General features: G+C 44.1%; 1 protein-coding gene across 1 annotated transcript in view; it reads right to left on the reverse strand.

The window, feature by feature from the left end:
* Positions 1–26430, reverse strand: part of LOC308611205 (forkhead-associated domain-containing protein 1-like) — a gene marked incomplete at both ends in the record, with an annotated part of 87818 nt that overhangs the window by 60818 nt on the left and 570 nt on the right. The window contains one exon of the mRNA XM_081260082.1: positions 6984–7190. Coding sequence (XP_081116208.1) covers positions 6984–7190 — 207 coding nt within the window. The remainder of the gene's footprint in view (positions 1–6983; positions 7191–26430) is intronic.

Raw genomic sequence — 26430 nt, forward strand, 5'->3', positions numbered from 1 at the left:
TTTTAGAAACCAAGTCAAATGAAAGAGGCAGGACTGCATAGTGTTACAGGCAGAGGCTGGTCAACGTTTTCTGTAGAGCCAGACAGTAAGCATTTCCAGCCCTGTGGGCCATAGGATCTGCCCAGCTTACTCTGCCATTGTAGCCGACAACACAGGCAATACTGAAATGAATGGGATGGCTGTGTTCCCAGGAAACTTTACAGAAACAGGCGATGGACCGCACTTGGCCCTGGGCCATAACGTGCCGACCTCAGGTTAAGACCTTGGGATCCGGCATCACACAGACTCTGGTGCGGCTCCCGGCTCTGCTCCGTCTCTGGGACCCTGACGAGTGTGTCATTTCTGTGCCTTGTCTGTAAGACACAGGGATACCAACAGCCATTTCTTAGTCTGTGAGAAGTGGGTGAGACAGTGCACGTGAAATGCTGGGAACACGTCCTGGTCCATAATAAATGAGCATAAAACATTAGCCACCAGGTGTGATCACCATCGTCAAAAAAGGAGAAGAAAGGGCGCAACTGAATTTGTCCAGGAACGGCAGCAATATCCCTGGTAAAGAGTTAGTGGGTAGACTTCCCTGGGGGCTCAGTGGTTAAGAATCCGCCTGCCAATGCAGGGGACAGGGATTCGAGCCCTGGTCCAGGAAGATCCCACATGCCGCGGAGCAACTAAGCCCATGGGCCACAACTACTGAGCCTGTGCTCTAGAGCCCGCGAGCCACAACTACTGAGCCCGCGTGACACAACTACTGAAGCCCACGCACCTAGAGCCCATGCTCCGCAACAAGAGAAGCCACCGCAAAGAGAAACTCGCGCACTGCAAAGAAGGGTAGCCCCCGCTCGCCGCAACTAGAGAAAGCCCGCACGCATCAACGAAGACCCAACGCAGCCAAAAATAAATAAATAAAATAAATAAAATAATTAAAGAAAAAAAGTTAGTGGAGCCAGGGACTTCCCTGGCCGTCCAGTGGTTAAGACTCCACGCTTCCAATGCAGGGGGTGCAGGTTTGATCTCCGGTTGAGGAACTAAGATCCTGCATTGGTGTAGCCAAAAAAAAAGTTAGTGGAGCCAAACAAGCAAGGAAGCCAGATAACTGAAAATGCAGTTTCTCCTATTATCAGTGGCTTTCGTTTTTACCCACATAATGAATCATCCCCTGTCAGCGTGTGAAATTGCAGGTTGGACTGGGAATTGCAAGACCTTCCTTAACCGCTGGGCAGTGAAGGACCTGCCTCGGCTCTCACGGCCCCACGATGCTTCGTGCTACTAGGAAAAGGCTCCAAGGGACTCAGGAGAGCCGGCTTTTAATCCTGCCTCTGGATCTATATGATTGATGCCTAACCTTGGGGAAGTCACTGAAACTCTCTGAGCCTCAGTTTATGCCATGATAGGGGTGGTCCCAGGGACCTCTATAAAAACAACTGAAGGGGGAAAGGGGACCTGGGATTAATGAGTAGCTCCTTGGCAGAAATTGGAAATTGAAGCTCAGAAAGGTAAAGCTAGTTGCAGCTGGCATTTCAACTTGGGTCCATCCAACTCCAAAGCCCTTGCTTTCTCGATTGTGTTCTGCAGAGCTTCCCCATTAAAGCAGCAAGGAATATTGGCCGACAGAGGGCGCTCTTCTCGCAAGACAGGACGTCATGACATTGCAGGGACAGAAGACAGTATCCAGGAGCCACGTGGGAGAGTCTGGCTGGACTGGGAACAGGGCAGAGCAGGCTACAGGGAAGGCCAGACACAGGCAGTCATGGGGATGGGGCTGCCGCCAAGGAGCTGTCAACCCCCTCATGGAACAACTCGGCACGTCATTTGTGGCGCCTGGCTTCCTTTTTCATTCTGGCCATTTCCATCAGTTTTGCCATATTTCAGAACAGAGAAAGACATGATTGATACATACGGGTGACGTGGGTTTCCTGACTCAGCTGCCTTGTAAGAACGGCGCCACTGTGACTAGCACAGCTTGTTTCCACACCTCCTTTCCCAGAGCTCAGAAAGCACGAGTAAAGGCAACAACCAACAAAACCCACAACACGGCAGCACACCTGACTCTGGGACTTCAATTTCCCACGCCTGGTGCCAAGACTCTATGGGATTAATCAACGGTTGCTTCAGGGCATTGCAGATGGCCCTGCGGGTTATGTCCTGCACAGTTTCAGTGGGCGCCATCCACATGGACTACGTTGTGAATGGTGACCCTGGAGCTGTGCAATATGGCAGCCCTAGGTTATACTTTGATGAGAGAGCTATAATTTACACAGTATGGTCCTGGGGGCTTCCCTGGTGGCGCAGTGGTTGAGAGTCCACCTGCCGATGCAGGGGACACGGGTTTGGGCCCCGGTCCGGGAAGATCCCACATGCCACGGAGCGGCTGGGCCTGTGAGCCATGGCCGCTGAGCCTGCACGTCCGGAGCCTGTGCTCTGCAACGGGAGAGGCCACAACAGTGAGAGGCCCGCGACCACAAAAAAAAAAAAAGGATGGTCCTGGGCACAACCTGGCTGCCAATGCACTTTGTCAAACAAGAGTTTTTCTTTATATTTTTCCATCTTGTATGTTATTCTATGGGTAATTTATCTGCAAATGTATTTATCTGCTAGCGGGGGCAGGTCTTGGGAGGTTTCCCTGTCCATAAGGACACTTACAAAGGAGGCATCTTGGCTGCTCCATGCTGGTTTGCTTGACTCTAAAGCTGAGGGTTATCATGTGCTTATTAGGTGCCAGACGCTGGACTAAGCAATTTACGCACTTTGCCCACTTAATACCACAGTCACTCAAGGTGGTAGGAACTATTGTTACAGGAGTGGGGACCGAGGCCCTGAGAGGTAGATGATTTGTGCACGTCCAGTATAAAAGCCGGTCAAGAGCAGGGCTGGGACGGCGCTGGAGTCAGCCTGACCTCAGGGCACGTGCTCTAACCACTGAGACATCTGCAAACACATCTGGATTCCTAACCGCCCCGCACCTCACCCGCCTCCCCCAATAAAATGCCGTCACACCCTCCTCTATTGGTTAGGGTCACCACAAAACCTGAAATAAATGCTTTCATTTGGGAACTCTTTGTCGGGAGAAGAACAGTTCTCATCATACTGAATCTGTATGATATCAGGGCAGTCCTCCGTGGAAACTCCATCCAAGGAGGAAACACAGCGCCCTCACCAGGGACCCCAAAATCAATTGGAAACAAGAATAGGCCGGAAGCAAGACGGCCACGAATTTTTTAGAAAAACTGGGCTTCAAAATATTTGATGAGAGATGCTCTTCAATACCTCTCCCTTTTCCCCTCTTCCTTTCTCTTCTTTTAAATAGCCAGCAGGTTGGGGTCATCAGGAAGTGGAATTTGTAGGAAGGTGTCAGTCAGTCCACAGGCTGCCCTCACACGGACGCTGCAAAGGACCCCTCCATGAATATGAGCATCATGGATGGAAGCTCCTCAAGCTGGGGACGCCCCAGCAGAGAGCACTTTTGAGAAGATGGGGCTGTGGAGAGTCCTGCAAAGTGCCCTGGGCACAGGCCAGGGGAACACTTGTGCAGCTGCCTGCAGTCAACTGAGGAATGAAGCAAGGTGCAAGTGCGTGTAGGAATAAGAATTGAAAAAATCCGTGCATATTCGAGTGACCGTGAGAGTATGCTTTCCTCGGTGTGAAAACCAGTCAAGGCTACTGCTCCAGCTAGCATCAGACTAAATGGTTTTCTCCCCTCCTTTTTCCGCAAGTGGGGATAGTGTTTAATTTGCACTGACTAGCTGTGTGGCCCTGGGGAAATTACTTAACCTCTCTAAGTTTCGGATTCCTTGTCTGTCAAATGGGGATCATGGGAGAACCCATCTCATAGGTTGCTATGAGCGTGAAATAAGGGAGAGCAGGTGAATTGCTTAGCACAGTGCTGTTCACGTCAGTGATTCCTCCTGCTGCTCTCCTGGTTTCTCTTCTTACAAAGCATCTTCTTCCGTCTTATCTACTCAAGGTTAGAGGTCGTCATCACTTTTTCCCACAATTATATAAGAAGTACCTTGTAAAATAAAGTCCCCATTCCATAGTTGTACACCCGTGTGCATAACAAACTTACTCAAAATGGCCAAAAGGTGGAAGCAACCCAAGTGGCCATGGATGGATGAACAGGTAAACAAAATGTGGTGAATCCATACAATGAAATATTCAACTGGAATGAACCATGAGGATATCATACTAAGTGAAATAAGATGGTCACAAAAGGACAAACAATGTAAGATACCATTTATATGAGGAACCTAGAATAGTCCAATTCACAGACACAGAATGCATGGTGGGAGGGGAGGAAGGAAGCAGGGGGTTTGATGTGATGGGCATAGAGTTTCAGTTTGGGAAGATGAACAAAGTTCTGAAGATGGATGGGGGTGATGGCTGCACAACAGTGTGAATAGATTTAATGCCACTGTGAACTGTACACTGAAACATGGTTAAGATGGTAAATTTTATGTGTATTTTACCATAATTTTGAAAATTAAAAGTTAAAAACAAACCCCAAAATGAAATACCTCCAAGGTTTCTCCGAGGTTTGGGGTGATAGAAATGGAGGAAAATGTTCTGAGAGCAGGTTGTGGTGATGGCTGCACAACTCCATCAATATATTCAAATTGATTGAATTGGACACTTCAAATGGGTGAAGTTTCTGTTATGTAAATTGTACTTCAGTGAAGCTGTTAAGAGCAAGCAAGCAAACAAACACATGCTGTGATCCGGAGGAAACTTTGGAGGATGAAGGAGCTGTTCACTGTCTTGATTGTGGCTATGGTTTCACAGGTGTACCCATATGTAAAAGCCCATCCACTTACAGACTTTAAACATGTGCTGTTTATTGCATGTCAATTATATCTTACTAAAGCTGTGTTTTAAAAAGGCAGAAGAGTATTCCATATATAACGAACTCCTTATAATATATTAAACTCCTTAGAATATATTAAACAATATAATTTATTAAACAATGCCCCCTTTGGATGGAAATTTAGGTTTCAAATTTTATGCCCCTATAAATAATAGTTCAATAAATATCTTTGTAGGAAAAAAGAAGAAAAAATGCAGATATTGTTTGCTGCTCCCCCTCTTCTTCTCCCCACGGGCAGGCCACAAAGTCAGAATTTCCCAGGGAGGGGGCCTGGGAACCTGTAATTTGACTGAACATTCCTGAAAAATTCTTGGAATCAGACATGTTGGGGCACATTGAATCAAACTTCATGAACTTGGATTTTCAGGCTTGGGAGTGTGAAATCCCCTTTTCTTTGATCCCTAAAAAATTCTGTAAGTGTTCCATACAAATGATTCTAAATTTCGGTTTCCCTCCTATTGGCGGTGCATCAGAATCATCAGGGAGCTTGTGAGAATGCATATTCCCAGGCCCTACTCCCAGGGAGGATGTGTATGGTTGCCAGATTTCGCATAAATAAAGAAATGAATAAATCAATATATAATAAACTATAGGGTGTCCGTTAAATCTGAATTTCAGATAAACACCAAATAATTTTTTTAGCATATGTGGTTCCTTGCAATAGTTGGGCCACACCTGTACATAACAATTATTTGTTGCTTATCTGAAATTCAGATTTAACTGGGTGTCCTGTATTTCATCTGGGAATCCTAAGTATGAGTCCTCAGGCCTGGGGTGAAGCCCAGATCTGCACTGTTGGTCTGCTCCCCACGTGCTTCTGACGAGGGGGATCCTTAGAACCCATGTTGAGAACCCCTGATCAGGTCAACACCTTCTATGTCAGGAGCCCCTCCTCAGGGCGGCCAGTGGATCCCAGTGCATCCCACAAGTGAGCACACTTTAATGTTGGTCCAAGGAGGAAAAGGGGGCTGAGAAGCAGCAGGAGAAAACTGTCCCAGGTTTTCAAAGCCAAACGTGGTGGATACGGTGTCACGGGCCCTGCAGCCTGAGGGACGGTGCTCATCTTCTCTGAGTGAGTATTTAAGGCTGCCTAGTGGACCCACACCCCAGGATTCTGTCTAGATTCTCTAAACTTTATTTATTTATACCCAGCCTCGTCCCAGAAAGGACTTTAAGCCTCGGAGGTCTCAGTCCATGCAGGGTTCTTGGTGCTGGCGAGTGAGGTTAACACGCCGTCTCTCTGGGACACACACGACAGGTATTAATTGTGTGCTCACCACGAATGGGCATTATTCTGGGAGCTTTACAATGATAACCATCTCATTTAGCCCTCGAGATAAGCCTGCAAGGTCATTGCTGTCGTTGGCCCCATTTTGTAGATGAGGAAACCGAGGTTCCGAGGGGTCCAATGGTTTGTGCAAGAGCGCACCGAGTAGGCCAGTGGCAGAGCTGGGGTTCTGACCCAGGACTGTGTTGCTAACCAGCCCCCATCCTGCCTCCCTACTGAACCAGATACTTCTTGTCACTGAGCTTTGCTGGGCGAATTTTGGGTTACGTTCCGCTTAACCTGGGGCCATACTTTAGGTCCTGATCCCGGGAACATTTCTGATCCGGTGTGATAACAGCTGGCAGGCCTTGAGCGTCTACTCTGGCCAGAGACTTTGACTTTTTATACATAGATACTCTCTCAACGCCCTGCACCGCTGAGAAGACCCAGACCCACGCATACAGAGAAGCCTGGCCGAGGTCACAAAGCTAGGAAGTTGCAGAGCACTGATCTGCCTAAAAAGGAAGCATCCATCTCTGCATCTTCAGAAGCACACACTTGCTTTCCACCTCCCCTCGCCAAGCTTCACTTTTCAGGAAAACGCTCTCGCTCCGGGCTGGTCGCTAGGCAACCCTTGCATGTAATTCCACGAAATGCCCAGAAGAGGGCGCGAGGACTCGCTCTCCCCGGGCACCCACGCGATGGGGCTGAACTTCGCAGAATCGCGAAAGCAAGAGTGACGCGCTCCAGACGAACTCCACCTGTGGCCGTACCCGAGCCCTAGGCTGCACGGAAGGTGGCACAACACGGCACCTCTGCACCCCACCCCACCCCACCCCCGCAGGGGCCTGGACTCACCGAGGCTGGGTTTTCGATGACCAGTTCGTAGGTCAGCCCTCTGGACCCAAACCTCAGGATGTCTCCGGGTAGGAGCTTCACAGCCACGTTCTGAATGTGGCACTCATTGACGAACGTGCCGTTGCAGGAATTGAAGTCGTGGAGAACAAAGCTGCTTTCGGCCTCATTATATTCAATGAGTGCGTGATGGTTGTCGACGTCTGCAGACTGAAATGCAGAAGGGGGACAGTCAGAGCCAGCAATAACAGGAATAACAAGGAATAACTAGTGCCACTGACACTGGGGGCCCCAATGTGCTAACCACTTCATCTGGCTGGACAGTCACTGCAATCCTCATTTTAAGAGGAGGATGCTGAGGGTCAGAGAGGTTAAGTGACTTGCCTAAGGCCACACAGCTAGTGAGTGGAGGGTCACCAGACCCTGACAGCAGACCCAGAATAGATGCCCAGTTTTGGGGTAGGGCGTCAGGCAACACAGAGGCAAGAGGGAACTCGGGGGGAATTGGCCAGGAATTGGCCACTTGATAGTTCTCTGATCCCATGCAAGGATCCTTTTGGTTGTCCCGAGTGGCAAGACAGCAGAAATGGCCCAACACAAACCAGAAAGGTCAGTTGGCAAGTGACAACTGTCCATTTACTGCAAGTGTTAAAGTTAAGGGGAGGTTTTGTAATAATTGTTGTTTGTTCTATTCATTTTTAAAATAACATGTTTTTTGTAATAATGCAGAAAATGAGAACTAGAGAAAAACACAAAGAAGAGATTAAAATCACTTAGACTCCCGTCCCCCAGAGGCAGGCACCGAGAACACGGTGGTTCACATCCTTCCAGTCTTTTCTCTATGCTTACAATCTTTTTAAAAAGTTTAAACACAATTGAGCTCACACCACAAAACATAGTTTTATAACTACCTTTTTTTTTTTTTTTTTTTTTTTTTTTTTTTTTTTTTTTTTTGCGGTACGCGGGCCTCTCACTGTTGTGGCCTCTCCCGCTGCGGAGCACAGGCTCCGGACACGCAGGCTTAGCGGCCATGGCTCACGGGCCCAGCCGCTCCGCAGCACGTGGGATCTTCCCGGACCGCGGCACGAACCCGCGTCCCCTGCATCGGCAGGTGGACTCTCAACCACTGCGCCACCAGGGAAGCCCTATAACTACCTTTTAAAAGCCTTGGTGTACAATGAAGGTTTTTCCCATGTGCTTAATTATTACTGTTGCTTCTTAAAAGCTAATCAGAATTTATCTAACCAAAGATGATCTATTTTTCAATAGGGGCCCTGGTGTGACCACATTTCCCTCAAAAGAGAGAGACCCCAGACAGTGATTTGTCAGTGGCCTCAGAAACCTCCTGTGTAACCACTTTAATAAGAAGAATGAGCAAAACTCGGCACCAAGGAGGAAATATCACATCCCCACCTGGCCCCGGCGCCCTGGACTATGGGCTGCAGGGCACGTGCGAAGTCCTGTGTCTTCTCAGGACACTGCCTATGAGCCATCCACTCCAGCCTGAGACTTTGCAAATATTTTCTAAGTCACTCTTCTCAGAGTGCCTCACCCAAATTTCATAGAGAGTACTTGGACTTAGAAATCTATACTAATGTCCCACAATATAATTATAACCTATAGCTTATATTAATAATAGCTTATAGTATATGAATAGATAATAATATAACTGCATATATTAGTAGAATATATTAATGACACATTATGTGTAATTACACAAATGCCAGGAAATTTGCTAAGTGCTTTACTGCATTATCCCGTTTCATCTTCACAATAATTCAAAGGGATACTTCCTCATTTCAAAAAAATTTAATTTTTTATTGAAGTCTAGTTGATTTACAATGTTGTGTTAGTTTCAGGTGTACAGCAAAGTGATTCAGTTATACATATATATAATATCTATTCTTTTTCAGATTCTTTTCCATCACAGGTTACTGCAAGATATTGAATATAGCTCCCTGTGCTGTACAGTAGGTCCGATAGTTACTCATTTCTTAGATGAGGAAACTGAGGCATAGAACGATTAAGTGTGCCCACAGTCAGCCACTTTGACTCGCTTGGCTTGTTCCCAGGTTTGCCTGATTCAAATGACTGTGCCTTTACCCACTTTTCAAATTCCTACCAAACACTTTGGCACTTAAAATACTGAAACACAAGAAGAAAGCAGGAGTAGCTCTATTAATTTCAGGCAGAGCCAACTTCAGAGGAAGGAAAGTTATCAGGGATAAAGAGAGGCGATACATAGTGATAAAGGGGTCGATTCTCCAAGCAGACATAACAGTCCTTCACTGTATGTACCCAACAATAGAGCATCAAAGTATGGAAGGCAAAAACTGATAGAACTGCAAGGAGAAGCAGATGAATCCATCATGGTAGCTGGAGACCTCAACAGCCCTCTGTCAGTGACGGGCAGACCCACCAGGCAGAAAATTAGGAAGAATGAAGTTGAACTGAACAGCACTACCATCATCTGGATCTAACTGGCAACCACACAGCTTCATCCCACAGCAACAAAACACACATCCTTCTCAAGCTCCCATGGAACATTCATGAAGCAGACCACATTCCAGGCCACAAAATATACCTCAACAAATGTAAAAGGATAGAAATTATGCAAAGTACGTTTTCAGAACACAATGGAATTAGGCTAGAAACCAATACCAGAAAGACAGCTGGAAAATCCCCAAATATTTGGAGATTAAACAACACACCTCTAAATAACAGATGGGTCAAGGAGGGAGTCTCATGGGAAATAAAAATTTATCTTGAGCTAAATGAAAATGAAAATACAACCTATGAAAATTTGCAAGATGCAGTGAAAGCAGTGCTTGGAGGGAAGTTTATGGCATTGAAGGCATACATTTGAAAAGATCTAAGCTTCCACCTTATGAAACTAGAGAAAGAAGAGCAATATAAGCCTACCACAAGCACAAGAAAAGAAGCAATGAATGAAATAAAAAGCAGGAAAACAATAGAGAAAAGTCAGCAAAATAAAGAGCTGTTTGGTTTTTTTTTTTTTTTTTGTAAAGATCAATAAAATTGACAAACCTCTAGCAGGATAACCAAGAAAAAAAGAGAGAAGATACAAATTACTCAAATCAGAAATGAAAGCGATGGCATCACTACTGATCTCATGGACACTGAAGGGATAATAAAGGAATATTATGAATAATTCTATGCCCACAGATTTTATAAGTTAATGAAGTGGACCATTTCCTTGAAAGACACAATCTACTGAAACTCACACAAGGAGAAATAAATACTCTGAATAGACTCATATCTAGTAAAGAATTTGAATCAATAATGAATAACCTTCCAAAATGGAAAGCACCAGGCCTGGATGGGTTCACTGGTCAATTCTATCAAACATTAAGGAAAGAATGATATCAGTTCTAAATAATCTCTTCCAGAAAATAGAAGAAGAGAGAACACTTCCCAGCTCATTCTGTGAGGCCAAGCTTATTCTAATAGCAAAACCAGATAAAGATATTGCAAAACAGGAAAATTGCAGACCAATACCTCCCATGAACATAGATGCAAAATCCTCAACAAAATATTAGCAAATTGAATCCAGTGATGTATAAAAAGACTTCTACACCACAGTCAAGTGGGATTTATTCCAGGTATGCAAGGCTGGTTCAACATTTGGAAATCAATTAATGTAATCCATCACATCAACAGCGTAGAGAAGAGAAATCGCATTATCATAACAGTAGATGCAAAAAGAGCATTTGACAAAATTAAACACCATCCATGATAAACTAACAAACCACCAAACCACCACAACAACTCTTGGCAAATTAGGGATGGAGGGGAACTTCCTCAACCTGGTAAAGTACATCTATAAAAACCCTAAAGCTAACGTCATATTTAATGGTGAGAAACTAGAAACTTTCCAATTAAGATCAGGAATAAGGTGAAGATGTCCCCTTTCACCACTCATTTTCAACATTGTACTGTATCTCCTAGCTAATGCAACAAGGCAAGAAAAGAGAATAAAAGATAGATTGGGAAGGAAAAAGAAATCTTCTTTGGTGAGGTGTTTGTTCAGATCTTTTGCCCATTTTGCAGATGGCATGATTGTCTATGCAGAAAATCCCGAAGAACCGACAGAAAGCCCTCCTGGAACTAATGAGCAATTGTACCCAGGTGGCAGAATACATGATTAATATACAAAAGTCAATTGCTTTCCTATATACCAACAATGAACAAGTGGAATATGAAATTAAAAACACAACATCATTTACATTAGCACCAAAAAAAAAATGAATTACCTAGGAATAAATCTCACAAAATACTTAGCTATGTGAAGAGGTATATGAAGAAAACTACAAAATGTTGATGAAAGAAATCAAAGTAGTCTAAATAAATGAAGAGATATTTCATGTGTATTTGAAATTCCTTAATGATATATGATGTTTAACATCTTTTCATATGCTTATTTGACATCTGTAGATTTTCTTTGGTGAGGTGTCTGTTGAGCTCTTTTGCCCATTTTTAAGTTGGGTTGTTTGGTTTCTTACTGTTGATTTTTAAGACTCATTTATATTGTTTATTTATTTATTTTATTGAAATGTAGTCGATTTACAATGTTGTATTAATTTCTGCTGTACAGCAAAGTGATTCAGTTATACATATATATACATTCTTTTTAAAATATTCTTTTCCATTATGGTTTATCACAGGATATTGAATATAGTTCCCTGTGCTATACAGTAGGACCTTGTTGTTTCTCCATCCTGGATGTAACAGCTCACATCTGCTAACCTCAACCCCCCACTCCATCTCTCCCTCAACCCCCTCCCCCTTGGCAACCACAGTCTGTTCTCTATATCCATGAAGACTCATTTATTTTGGATACATGCTTACAGCATCTTTATTCATAACTGCCAAAAACTGGAAGCAACCAAGATGTCCTTTAAAAGGTAAATGGATAGACAAATTGTGGTACATCCATACAATGAAATACTAGTGATAAAAATAAACGAGTTATCAAATAACAAAAAAGACATGGAGGAATCTTAAATGCATATTGCTTAGTGAAAGAACCTAGTCTGAAAAGGTTACATACCGTATGATTCCAACTGTATGAAATTCTGGAAAAAGTAAAACTATAAGGAGAGTAAAAGATCAGTGCTTGCCAGGGGCACAGGGGCTCTGGGGCTCAGGATGAAGACGAGGGGCACAGGGGATTTCAGGGCAGTGAAAATATTTTTTATGATACTGTAATGGTGGATACTTGTCACTATACATTTGTCAAAACGAAAGAACGTACAACGCAAAGAGTGAACCCTAATGTAACCTATGGACTTAGTTAATAATAGCATATCAATATTGGTTCATCAGTTGTAACAAATGTACCGCACTAATGCATGAGGTTAATAATAGGGGAAACTGTGTGTATTGGAGGGGTGGATATATGGGAACTCTCTGTATTCTCTGCTAAAATTCCTGTAAACCTAAAACTGTTCAAAAAATAAAGTATTAAAAAAAATGAAAACACATTAGCTCTTTGGAAAATGTCACCCACATCATCTTCATCACCATTGCCATTGATCTTTGTGTCCTTTGAACCTTTGATAACCCATGAATGAGAGAAATTCTGTCTGTGACATTTTGTTTGTCTCTTGCCAGGCTTCACTGCGTTCAGTTCCTCAAAAACTGTCAGGCCATTATTAAGACATCAAAGCAAGCAGGAAGTTTTCAATGACTCCACAAATTTGGGTGAGCCTCTACCACATGTTAGGCCAGGAGACAGCTTCCTAGTTCGGCCCTATAATATCACTCGCTCCCTTTACTTGGAAAATTGCTAAATGCTGCTCCTGGACAGACGCCCTGCTGCTAATACAGACTGAGTCTATAAGCCCCAGCCTACTGAGCTGTCCCACTATGAGATGAACTGTTATTTATTCATTATTATTTTTATTATTATCCTTATCGTCCTCTCACATATTTTGAGGGCTTCCTGTGAACTGGGCCCTGCTGAAGCATTTTGTGTGCATTTTTATCATTTAATCTGCATGACAGCCCTCAACAGGGACTCTATTGTTATCTCCATCTTAGAGATGAAGAAGCTGAGACTCAACAGGTGAAGTGAGAGGACAGCATCACCTTGATCCCAAACCCAGACAAGGACACGACAGGACAACCACAGACCAATATCTCTTATGAACACCGACACCACAGTCCTCAACCAAACAGGAGGAAACCGAATGCAACAGCACAGTAAAAGGATCATACACTATGACCAAGTGGCATTTATTCTTGGAATGCAGACCTGATGGTTCAACATATGAAAATTAATCCACGTAATACATCACATTAACAGAAAGAAGGAAAAAAATGATCATCTCGATGGACGTACAAAAAGCATTTGACAAAATGCAACGCTCTTTCATGATAAAAGCACTCAACAAACAGGGAATAGAGGGAAATTACCTCAACATAATAAAGGTCAAATATGAAAGGCCCACAGGTAGCATCATACTCAAAGGTGAAAGACTGAAAGCTTTTCCTCTAATTTCAAGAATAAGATAAGGATACCTGCTTTTGCCACTTCTATTCAACAAAGTACTGGAAGTCATAGCCAGAGCAATTAGGCAAGAAAAAGAAATAAAGACATCCAAATTCGAAAGGAAGAAGTCAAATTATCTCTGTTCACAGGCAACATGATCTTACATGTACAAAATCCTAAAGAGTCCATGAAAAACCACAACCCTCTTAGAACTAAAAAATACCATTCACTAGCAAAATCGTAGGACACAAAATCAACACACAAACATCAGTTGTGTTTCTATATGCTCACAATGAACAATCTGAAAAGGAAGTTAAGAAAATAATTTCATTTACAATAGCATCAAAATGAATAACATATTTTGGGATAAATTTAACCAAGGTGGTAAAAGATGTGTACACTGAAAACTACAAAGTGCTGCTGAAAGAAATTAAAGACACAAATAAATGGAAAGACACCCTGTATTCGTGGGTTGGAAGACTTAATATTGTTAAGATGTCATTACTACACAGCAGGATCTACAGATTCAAAATCCCAACAGCAGTTTTTGCAGAAATAGAAAAATCCATCCTAAAATTCATATGGAATCTCAGTGGACCCCAAATAGCCAAAATAATCTTGAGAAAGAAAAGCAAAGTTGGAGGTCTCACACTTCCTGATTTCAAAACTTACTGCATACAAAGGTACAGTAATCAAAACAGTGTGATACTGACATAAGGTCAGGCACATAGGCCAATAGAATAGAATAGAGAGCACAGAAATAAAAGTTTGCATATATGGTCCAATGATTTTTGACAAGGGTGCCAAGATTATTCAATGGGGAAAGAACAGTATTTTCAACAAATGATGCTGGGAAAGACTGCAAAAGAGTTAAGTTGAACTCTTACCTTACACCATGTATAAAAATTAACTCAAAGTGGATCAAAGACTTAAACATAGTCTAAAACTATAAAACTTTTAGAGGAAAGCACAGGAGGAAAGCTTTATGACATTGGATTTGGCAATGCATTTTTGGATATGATACCAAAAGCATAGGCAGCAAAAGTAAAAATAGATAAATTCAACTATATCAAAAATTAAAACTTCTGTGAATCAAAGGACACAATAAACAGGGTGAAAGGCCATCTAGAGAATGGGAGAAAATAGTTGCAAATCACAAATCTGAAAAAGGGTTAATATGAAGAATATATAGAGAACTATAACTCAACAACAACAACAAAAAAGAACCCCCAAATAACTTGATCAAATATGGGCATAGAACTGGAATAGACATTTCTCCAAAGAAGATATATAAATGTCCAACAAGCATATAAAAAGATGCTCAACATTACTAGTCATTAGGGAAATTCAAATCAAAACCACAGTGACATACCACCTCATACCCATTAGGATGGCTACTATCAAAAACAAACAAACAGCAACAGAAAATAACAAGTGTTGGCAAGGATGTAGAGTAGGGGAACACTTATGTACCGCTGAGAATGTAAAATGGTGCAGCTGATATGGAAAACAGTAGAGCGGCTTCTCAAACAATTTAGGATAAAATTATCATATGATCCAGCAAGTCCACTTCCGGGTATATACCCCAAAGAATTGAAAACAGGAACTTAAAGAGTTATTTGTACACTCATGTTTATAGTAGCATTATTCACAATTGCCAAAAGGTGGAAGCCACCCAAGTGCCCACTGACCGATGATTGGATAAGCAAAATGTGGTCCATCCATACAGTGGAATATTATTCAGTGTAGGAGGAAGGAAATTCTGACACATGCTACAACATGGATGAACCGTGAGGACATTATATGAAATAAGTGTCACAAAAAAGCAAATTTTGTATGATTCCACTATGTGAGGTACATAAAGTAGTCAAGCTCATAGAAACAAAATAGAACGGGGGTTGCCAGGAGCTGGGGAAGGGGAAACGGGGAATTGTTGTTTAATGGGTACAGTTTCAGTTTTGCAAGATGAAAAATTCTGAGGCTGGTTGCACAACAATGTGAATAACTTACAACTACTGATCTGTACACTTAAAAGTGGTTAAGACGGTAAACTTTATAGGTATTTTACCACGATTTAAAAAATGGCTAAGATGAAGGGACTCACTCAACATCAGGATGCTGGCCCAGGGCAATATCAGGGTTTGAACCCGAGTCTAATTCCAAAACTTGTACCTTTGATTTGTACCCTGTGATTTTCAGAGTAGAGAGTGATTTAATAATGAGAGAGGAGACAGGCAGGACCTAATATACAAAACAAGTGCATTTTTTAAGGCTCCTGCATTGAAAATGTCTTTAAAAAGTATATAGTGAGTCCATAAAATATTGAGACGTTTCAATTTCTATTAAGAATGACCATCTGCTCTGATGACCCCTGTGCTTTAAGGAAGCCTCCTCGGGAAGCTGACTTAGTTATGACATTGCCCTGAGGTTCACTGACATTGTCGCTGAGGTTCGACGTGTACCTGGAACCGTCCTTTGGAGCTAGGTTTCAACCTTGCATCACCTGGCACTGGGAAGCCCCATCTCAGACCATAACCTCCCACTCCCGGCCTTCCTTATCCTCTGTCTCATCCTCTCCTTGAGTCACGTAGCCTTTGCTCCCTGTTTGCTCCCTAGGGGTAATGCCCTATGCTCAACCAGCCTGGGCCCTGTTCAAGCTCACCAGCTCCTTCAAGCCCATCCCGGCCCCCAAACCCTCCTGCCACCCTCACACTTCTGTCCTGAGGCTGGCCCAGTGCCCTTTGGGCCCCCCAGCCAGCAGGTCCCTGCTCTCAGGCTTTTCATTCTACTTTGACAACAGCCTCCTAGGTCTTCACCTCCTGCACCTGCCTGCATCCTCTGTCTGCTTCTCCCGACCCTCCTCCATCCCTTTACACGGCGCCCTCTGCCCAGCAGGCCCACCTGTGCGGCTACATCCATGGGCTGATGGGCTCCTTGTGTCTGGTTTCTGGTTGGGTTTGGCCAGTGGGGGGGGTTAGAGATCAGAGCAGGGAGAGAGCTTGGGGTACTTACTCCCCTGGCTTCCATTCTCTGGGGCCACACAGCTTCCCTCAGAGGACTCTACCCAGCCCTCGGGGTCTCCAGGTCCCAGGAAATGCCCCTGCCCCTCACCCCTCAGCTCTGGGGGTGGGAACAGTCCTCACTCATACTAGCTCTGGGCCCTGCACTATCCTTTGTGGTTTCTCTGAGCCCTGCCCACTCCCTATGGAGTCCCTTCAGGAAACTCCCCTCCATCACTCCACACCCCTGTGAATGTGCCTTCAGCTCCCTGCCAGGACCTGGACTTCCCAGGCTTGGAGAAGCTCCTAGATGGGACCTTCAAGGCTTCTCTTAGCTGCCAAGGGCTTCCGGGTGGTCCTGCCTTCATCCCACCCTGGTCTGGTCCCTCTCCTCAACCATCTCCTCTTCTGCATCCTCACCTTGACAGTGTAACTTCCGTCTAACCTGTGAACGTGCTCACCACCCCCTCGGCCTGGAAACGCCGCCCCTTCCCCCTTCCTTTCCTTTATTGTCAAATGGCTTCAAGAGGGTCCTCTCCCGCTGGGTCCTCAACCCACTGCCATTGCCCTCGGGGGCCTCCTCGGGCTCTCGGCCTCCCTGTGACATGAGACACAGTTTTCAGAGAGAGGCACGTGGCCTGATGGTTCAGGGGTTGGGGGAGCAGGGCAACGTGGTGGTTATTAGAATGGGCTCGAGTCCAGCTCTCCTACTTCCTAGAAGGGTGACCTTGGGCAAGTGATACCTCAGCTTCCTCATCTGTAAGGTAACAAAAGGACAGTCTTATAAGCTACTGGTGACGTATAAATGATATAATACATACTAAAGCACTTAGAAGAGAACATAGGGCAAATGGGAAATGTTCTCTATTATGAGCAAGAGGATGGGCTCTGGAGTTAGAAAGCCTTGAGTTCAAGTCCCACCTCTGCTACCTTCCAGCTGTGCAGCCTGGGGCACGGTTCTTTGCTTCTCTTTGGTTGCTCCCTGAGCAGCAAAAATGAGTTTGATAAGCTGGGCTTCGTAGGATTGACAAAAGGTACTGCTTGGTGACATGTTCTAAGGAGTGGGATAACATTTTTGAAATTAACTTGTGTGTGTGTGTTTGTGTGTGTGTGTGTGTGTGTGTGTGTTTTATCTATTTCTTTTAACCTTTTGGTTCTAGGCTATCCCATCCCCCAGCCCCATCCCCCCACTGCCTCCAGAAAGGGATGTAGTGCAGAAATAGTAAAAAAAAAAATGGGGTTTTCAAAAGAATAAGGATATGAGGAAACGGCCAGGCGCTGGTGAGACGATGTGTCTGGGATTGGAAGGAAAGAAGAAGCTTCTCTACTTCCCCATCAGCTGGATCCTTCCTCCCCGGTCTCCCCGGGAGAGCCCTGTGGACCGGCAAGGCCTCAGGAGAGGCTGGTCCTGAAATCAGACTGCCCGAGCGTGGTGCCCAGTGCCCCAGCCTCCCTCTGTGACCTCAGGCAGGATACTCAGCCTATCTGTGCCTCAACGCCCTCATCTGTAAAGTGGGGCAAACAACATTAACCTCCTAAGGATGAAATGAGTTAATACACTCGAGAGTGCTCAGAACAGTACCTGGCACAAAGCAAGCTGTCTCTGTGATGAATACCCTCAGCCTGGCAGCAGCTCTCTGGCTCCCTCACCTCTCTGACTGCTTCCAGGTCTCCACGCCGGGCTCCTCTCCCTGCAGATGTCCATTTCCTCCACACTCTGTCCATGGGCTGGGGCCACTGTGCCACCCCCTCGATTCGCAGGTGTGTATTTCCAACCCCTGGTTCATCTCCAGGCCCCAAACTGCCTGGCTGCTTCCGGGATGTTGAGGTGCTCACTCAACCAGTCCTGCTTCCTGCCCTCTTGGTAACGGGATTATCACCTGCCAGCTCATCCAGCCATCTTTCTCCATGGCCTGTGGCATTGATCCTACTGATTCTTCCAGAAAGCTCTCAGACCAGTCCCAAAGCAACGGTCCAGTCAGGTGGTAGTATTAATGTGGTGGGCAGAATGGTCTCCCAAAGATGCCCATGCCCTGATCCTCAGAACCTGGGAATATGCTCCATGAGGTGGCCAAAGGGACTGTGCCGATGTCAAGGTTACTAATCAGTGCTCTTAAAAGAGGGAGACTAAGGACTTCCCTGGTGTTGCAGTGGTCAAGAATCCGCCTGCCAATGCAGGGGACACGGGTTCGAGCCCTGGTCCGGGAAGATCCCACATGCCATGGAGCAACGAAGCCCGTGTGCCACAACTACCGAGCCTGCGCTCCAGAGCCCACGAGCCACAACTACTGAGCCCACGTGCCACAACTACTGAATCCGCGTGCCTAGAGCCCGTGCTCCACAACAAGAGAAGCCACTGCAATGAGAAGCCCGTGCACCGCAACAAAGAGTAACCCTCGCTCGCTGCAACTAGAGAAAGCCTGTGCTCAGCAACGAAGACCAAACCCAGCCAAAAACTTTTTAAAAATTTTTTAAAAAGTGGGAGACTATCCTGGGTTATCCAGGTGGGACTAATTGAACTCCACCAGTCCTTATAAGCAGAGAACTTACTCTGGCTGGATTGGAGAGATAAGTGGTGTTTCTTGCTGGGCCCCCACTTAACAGCCCCAATGCTCCTCTTCCTGGGAAAGCACCAGGTCAACGTTTCCTCTTTACCCAAATCCCCCCCTAGATGGCACCACCTCAGTCTGTGGCATGAATGAGGATCACAAGAACATTCATCTCACATTTCACTGACAACCCCCATTCTCCATTCCACAGGGTGGAATTTCCCTAGCTTAGTCAATTATCTTGTTATCTCAGTTAACTGAGAATTTCCAATTTAGATATTAGATGTTCCCTAAGCTAAATTTACACTCAAAAAGTGAAGCTTCTGTTTTTAGAAGCTTGAGTCAGCTCAGTCTGAAACTCAGCCCCACCTCCCCCGACTAGCTGTGTGATTTGGGCCAGTTCCTTAACCTTTCTGAGTCCCATGTCCATGTCATCAAATGAGGATAATAATGATAATAGTAGTTCTCACCCGCACAGGATTTGTTTTGTGGATATAATTCTATAAATACAGAACATACATAGATGATGTATAAAGCCATGTGAGATGCAGTAAGTAGTCCATAAATGTATGCTGTAGCTGTTTGTATTATGTATGCTATTCAAAAGATTATGATCTTTCTTTCATCTCACATCCATCAGAATGGCTAGTATAAAAAAAAAAGGGAAATAACAAGTGTTGGTGAGGAAGCAGGGAAAGTGGAACCCTTGTGCCCTGTTGTGAGAATGTAACTTGGTGCAGCCACTATGGAAAACAGCATGGCAGTTCCTCAAACAATTAAAAATAAAATTATCATATGATCCAGCAAGTCTACTTTTGGGTATATATCCCAAAGAACTGAAAGCAGGGCCTTGAAGAGATATTTATACACCCATGTTCATAGCATTGTTTGCAACAGCCAAAAGGTGGAAACAACCCAAGTGTCCATCAGTAGATGAATGAATAAACAAAATGTGGTGAATCCACACAATGGAATATTATTCAGCCTTAAAAAAGGAAGGAAATTCGGACACATGCTACAGCATGGATGAACATGGACATTATACTCAGTGAAAGGATATTATACTCAGTGAAAGAAGCCAGTCATGAAAAGACAAATACTGTTATGATTCTACTTATATGAGATACCCAGAGTAGCCAAGGTCATAGAGACAGAAAGCAAAACGGTGGTTGCTGGGGCTGGGATGGGGGGACAAGGGGAGTTGTTGTTTCATGGGTGCAGTTTCAGTTCTGCAAGATTCAAAGAGTTCTGGAGATGGATGGGGGTGATGGCTGCACAACAGTGTGAATATATTTAATGCCACTGAACTGCACACTTAATAAAAGTGGTTAAGATGGTAAATTTTATGTTATGCATATCTTACCACAATAAAAAAAAATGAGAAAAATGAGATCACGATCTAGCCCTTTCCTCTGAACTTTTTCCTCTTGGAAGCCCTCCATCTGCTGGTGAGAAACTAGTCCCATCAATTGCTGTGCTGGGTACTGACCAATGAAATCAGCCGCCAGTTCCCAAACAGGGGGCAAAACATTCCCTGAGGACTGGTGACACCTAACAGGTGAACCACCAGAGCAAGGAGCACTTGGGGAGAAGCCAGGGGTGAGGTGGGGGTGAGGGGGGAGGATGGGAGCACGACCCAGGCAGGAGGACAAGCGCGATGCAGATGGGGAGCCAGCAAGTGCACCCTCCCAGGCCTGTTTCATTCCGTGGATTTCCCCACAGAGAGTCCACCTGTCACCTTATGTCTCAAAATGCAGGTGTTCGCTTAGAATAAGAGAAATGTGAATTAAAATGACACAGGTACCATACTTCACCCCGTAGATCAGTGAAGATCCAATGGGGGGTCAGCACCCTAGGCTGGGGAGGGAGTGGGAGACGGGCATCCACTGCTGGCAGGACACCACATCCGGAAACCTCTGGTGGACAATTTGGCCATGCCCATCAGAGCTACAGCTGTGTGTGTCCTTTGACAGAGCAGACATACCTGCATGTCCGTGAAATTACGCAAATAATAGGAGAATCCCAGCAGCCTTGTTTAATAATAATAAACAAGATTAAGGTGTAGGCTCTGGTTCTTTCCTGAGAGGCAGCCCAGAACTGACAGGGGCCAGGAAAAGGGACGAGAGTCATCCGGCTGGATGGGATCTGGGGTATGTGTATGAGATCAGTCTGGCTTCACGACCCTCAGATCCCACGCGAGAAGGGCTGACACAGGCTGGAGAGATGGCTAAACCCATGAGAAAGGAGATGCCTGGCAGGACACTGACCACCGAGGGTGAGGTGTGGACACCAGCATTTCAACCCCCTGTCATGTCTGTTCTTTCTTTTTCTCTTCCATCTCCACCTTCCTAGCTGCAGCCCTGCACTGACTTGGGCTGTCCTAGAGCTCAGTCTTCTAGGGATCCTGGGACTTCCCCAGGGTGGGACTGGGGGAGTCCCTGGGGAGGGGGTAGGGTCAGTCAGCCCTTCATTGTTTACCCTTCGCTTCTCTTTTCCTCAAAACAAAGTTTATTGAAAGAATACACACACACACACAAGCAGGAGCTCTGCTGATCAAGAAGGGAGAGGGAGGGAGCACTGATGGTGGGGTTCTCAAAGTGTGGTCCTGGAACCAACTCCAGGGACTCCATTCCCCCCACCTGAACCTGGGGAGCATACAAATGTGAAGATTCCTGGGCCTTACCCCAAACCCACTGGGTCAGAATGCCTAGGAGTTCATGTTGAACAACCACTCTTAAACATGAGGAAAATCCAACAACCACTGGCTTTGGTGTTTCTTCATTCTGGAAGAACTGAGTCCCTTTCTCAGCAGAGTTTAAATAACAGCCATATCCAACTCTAAAAAATACAGTTTACAAGGCACATCAAATCATATAAATTATAACTTGCAAGGTTTAGCTGTGAAATGAGCAAGGCTGAGGCTTTTGAGCCGTGTAAAATGGGAGAGGGGAGATTGTGAATAGAGCTCCTGATGGCTCGTCTGCACACAGCAGCCGGGATGTTCACTGGCAGGTCTCCCCCTTGTTTACAGTCCTTCAAGCCTTCTTCCCACTGCTTTTCAGATAAAGATCAAAACCCTTATGGTGACATGAAGGAGGCCGACTTGTCCCTTAGCCCTCCTCCTTCCCACTCTGACTTCTGGACGCCCTGGTTTTCTCTCAGTCCCTTGGGTTCACAATATGCTCTTCCACCCCAGGACCCTTGCACATGCCATTCCCTTCTCCTATTGTCTAGTTAAGTCCTCCTTGTCTTCCATATTCCTTTCCTTTACAGCCCCAATGTTGGAATGGAATTAGTCAAACCTTTGTGGGATCATTTGACTTATTTCTCTCTCTCCTGGCAGCTTCCTGATGGCAGGGACCATGTCCAGTTCTGACATCACTGTACCCCTAGACTTGGCTCGGTGCTGAGGCTCTGGGTAAATACTGTGCAATGAATGAGTGATAGCAACAGTTATCACTGTTGACTATAAACAGTTCTCACTAGCCTGGCTATAAACAGCCTTCCTACTGCCTTAGGGAACCAAACTCCTTACAGGATATAGAAAAAAGTCTGGAGGGTAAAACCCAGCAAATATCAATATTGATTTTTCCCTGAGCCAAATGATTACAAGTGACTTTTATTTTCTTCCTTATATTTTCCTTTCTCCCAATTTTTAAAAACAAGAAGCATGTAACTACCTTCCATTATCGGAAAGAGTAAATGATGTTGAAATACTACAATACCAATAGTCAAAACAACATGTCAGCCTTGCTGATGAGTAGAAATCTTTAGAAGCATGACTGCCTATTCTTTAGGATTGATCCAGGCAAATAAAACAAACAATCTTTTTTATTTGCTAGATGTAACCTCTGGGTAATTGCAAGGATGATTTTTAGTAATATAAATCCCTGACTTTTTTTTTTTTTTTTTGTGGTACACGGGCCTCTCACTGTTGTGGCCTCTCCTGTTGTGGAGCTCAGGCTCCGGACACGCTGGCTCAGCGGCCATGGCTCACGGGCCCAGCCGCTCCGCGGCATGTGGGATATTCCCGGACCGGGGCACGAACCCATGTCCCTTGTATCGGCAGGCGGACTCTCAACCACTTCGCAACCAGGGAAGCCTAGTGACGTATTTCTTAAGCTAAGTCTGAGGAGCAGTAAGCAGTCAATTATTTATATACAATGAATGCAACTCAATTTCTGTCTCGTTAATAACTGTCCTCATTAGTTCCCTTTTCCAAATGGCTTATTAATGTCAGTGGGTCCTCATCTCAACCCTGTGCACCACTGAGGATTCTTCTCAGTCTCTGTTTTATGAGACCATAATAATGATCATTGTGTCATTCACTGAGCACCACATGCCAGGCTCTTTATATGCATTTCTCACTTAATCCTCAGAATAACCCTGTGAGGTAAGAGGTTTACAGACAGGGAAAAGGAGCTCAGAGTGATTAAGTAATTTGGTTGAAGTCACTCAGCCACAAAGTAGCCTAATGAGATTCAAACCCAGGTCTGTCTATCTCCAAAGCCCGTGCTTTTAAAAATTACTACAGGGCTTCCCTGGTGGCGCAGTGGTTGGGAGTCCGCCTGCCGATGCAGGGGACACGGGTTCATGCCCTGGTCCGGGAAGATCCCACATGCCGCAGAGCGGTTAGGCCCGTGGGTCATGGCCGCTGGGCCTGCGCGTCCGGAGCCTGTGCTCCGCAATGGGAGAGGCCACAACAGTGAGAGGCCCGCGTACCGCGCAAAAAAAAAAAAAAAAAAAAAAAATTACTACAGTTTTCTAATATCATAGTCAGGTTCAAAACAGAGATCTCTGTCTCTACTTTAGCCAGACAGGAAATAAAACGACCCCAAATCTATGCCTTGTTAGGATAAAGAAGAAACTACAGTTCTTCTTCTTCTTCTTTTTCCTCCCACTTTGCACACTGAACAGATGTTCTGTGTCCTTGAAGGGAGACCATATCATGGAGGAGAATCTCACGGGGAGGTTCATGGAGTTATCTTTAAATCTGTTGCATTTACAATAAACATTCTCAGAAAACTAGGAATAAAGGGGGAAATTTCTCACTTGGTAAGAACATGTATAAAAACCCTACAGCTAACTCCTACTTAATGGTGAAAGAGTAACTGCTTTCCCCTAAGGTCAGGAACAAGCGAATATAAGGATTTATACACTGCTCTTGTTCAGCAGAGTCCTGGAAGTCTTAACCAGGGAAATAAAGCAAGCAAAAGAAGATTAAAAGCATTCAGATCTCCTTTTCTGAAAGAAGAAATAAAATTGTTCTTATTTGCAGATGACATGATTGTTTATGTATAAAATCCCAAGAAATCTACAAAAGCCCTTATATAAGAAAGTGCAGTTAAGGTTGCAAGATACCAAGAAGCATACAAAAATCAACTGTATTTCTATATACTGTCAATGAACATGTGGACACCAAAATTAAAAATATAATACCATTTACAATCACTCAAAAAAAAAGAGAGAGACATACTTAAGTGTAAATCTAACAAAACACGTACAGGACTCGTATGCTGAAAACTACAAAACACTCATGAGAGACACTGAATAAATGGAGAAATATACCATGTTCATGAATTGGAGGACAATATAGGAGTATATCAATTATTCTCACATTGATATATAGGATAAAACACAATTCCAATCAAAATTACAGCATGATATTTTGTGTATACAGACAGGCTTACACTAAAATGTAAATGGAAAGGCAAAGCAACTAGAAGAGGTTAAAAAATTTCTTTAAGGAAAAGTGGGAGGAATCACTCTACCTGATTTAAGACTTACATAGCGACAGTAATCAAGGCTATCTCATAATGGTAGATCCATTATGACAAATAGATCCATGAAACATAATAGGGAACTAAGAAGTAGCCCCCATAGAAAGTATGGCCAGATTATTTTTGACAAACTTGCAAAAGCAATTCAATGGAGAAAGGATAGTCTTTTCAACAAATGGTTCTGGAACAACTAAATATCCACATGCAAGAAAAATGAACTTTGACCTAAATCTCACATCATAAACGACAGTGAACCCAAAATGGTTCATAGATTTAAACATAAAACTATAAAACACTTAGAAGAAAACGTAAGAGAAAATCCTCAGGGTCAGGGACCTTGTGGCATGTTCTTAGACATGACACTAAAAGCATGATCTATAAAAGAAAAAATAACTACCTGGACTTCATCAAGAGTTAAAGCTTTTGCTCTGTGAAATACTCTGCTAAGAGAATGAGAAGACAAGCTACGGATGGGAGAAAATATTTGCAAACCATCTATCTGACAAGGGACTCATATCTAAAATACATAAAGAATTCTCAAAACTCAATGGTAAAAAAACTAAACAATTCGATTAGAGACACTTAAAAGATATGAAGAGATATTTCACTGAAGAGGATATGCAGAAGGCAAACACGTACATGAAAAGACATTTAACATCACTATCGATTTGGAAAATGCAAGTTAAGACTATGATGAGATACCACTACACACTTACTAAAACAGCTAAAATGAAAAACAGTGTTTATGCTAATTGCTGGTGAGGATGTGTCTCATACATAGCTGGTGGAAATGAAAAATGGTACAGCCATGCTGGATAAGTCTGGCAGTTTCTTTACAAACCGAATATATATAAACACATATGTTAATCCATGCAATCATACTCCTGAGCATTTATCACAGAGAAATAAAAACTTATGTTCACACAAAAACCTGTACACAAATGTTTATAGTACATTTATTTGTAATAGCCCCAAATGGAAACAAAATGTCCTTCAAAAAGTGAATGGTTAAACACAGGTGATACGTCCATACCGTGGACTATTACTCAGCAATAAAAGAACAAGCTAATAACCTAAATGGATGTCAAGGGCACTACACTGACTAAAAAAAAAAAAATCAATCACAAAGGTCATACATACATGATGAAAATTATAGAGACGGAGAACAGATTAGTGGTTTTCGGAGCGTGGGGACGATGGTGGGAGGAGGAATTGTGACTATAAAAGGAGCATCACAAGGGACATCTCTGATGATGGAATACTCCTATATCCTGAGGGCCACACCCAAATCCACACGTGGTAAAATGGCACAGGTCTCCACACATGCTTCGTGCCATTCCCTCTACTATTTGTGCATCTATAATTATTTCAAAATAAAGTTTAAAAAAATCTGTTGAGTGAAGTCTGAGAGTGGTCTGCCTTTCACAGTCCTAAAGGGATTCCATTGCATTTCTCTTTCTGCTTCAATATTTTAATCCCTTTCAAAATGGTAAAAGGCTCAAAGCCACTGTTTGTATAATTCCTTACTTACAATTTCTTCCAACTTCCTTGGCTGTCAATGAGCTGGGACTGTGGACCAAGCCACAGCTAATTCAGAGAATGGAATGA

Source organism: Mesoplodon bidens, assembly GCF_964165515.1.
Source record: "Mesoplodon bidens genome assembly, contig: HAP1_SCAFFOLD_291, whole genome shotgun sequence".
Taxonomy (NCBI): Eukaryota; Metazoa; Chordata; class Mammalia; order Artiodactyla; family Ziphiidae; genus Mesoplodon; species Mesoplodon bidens.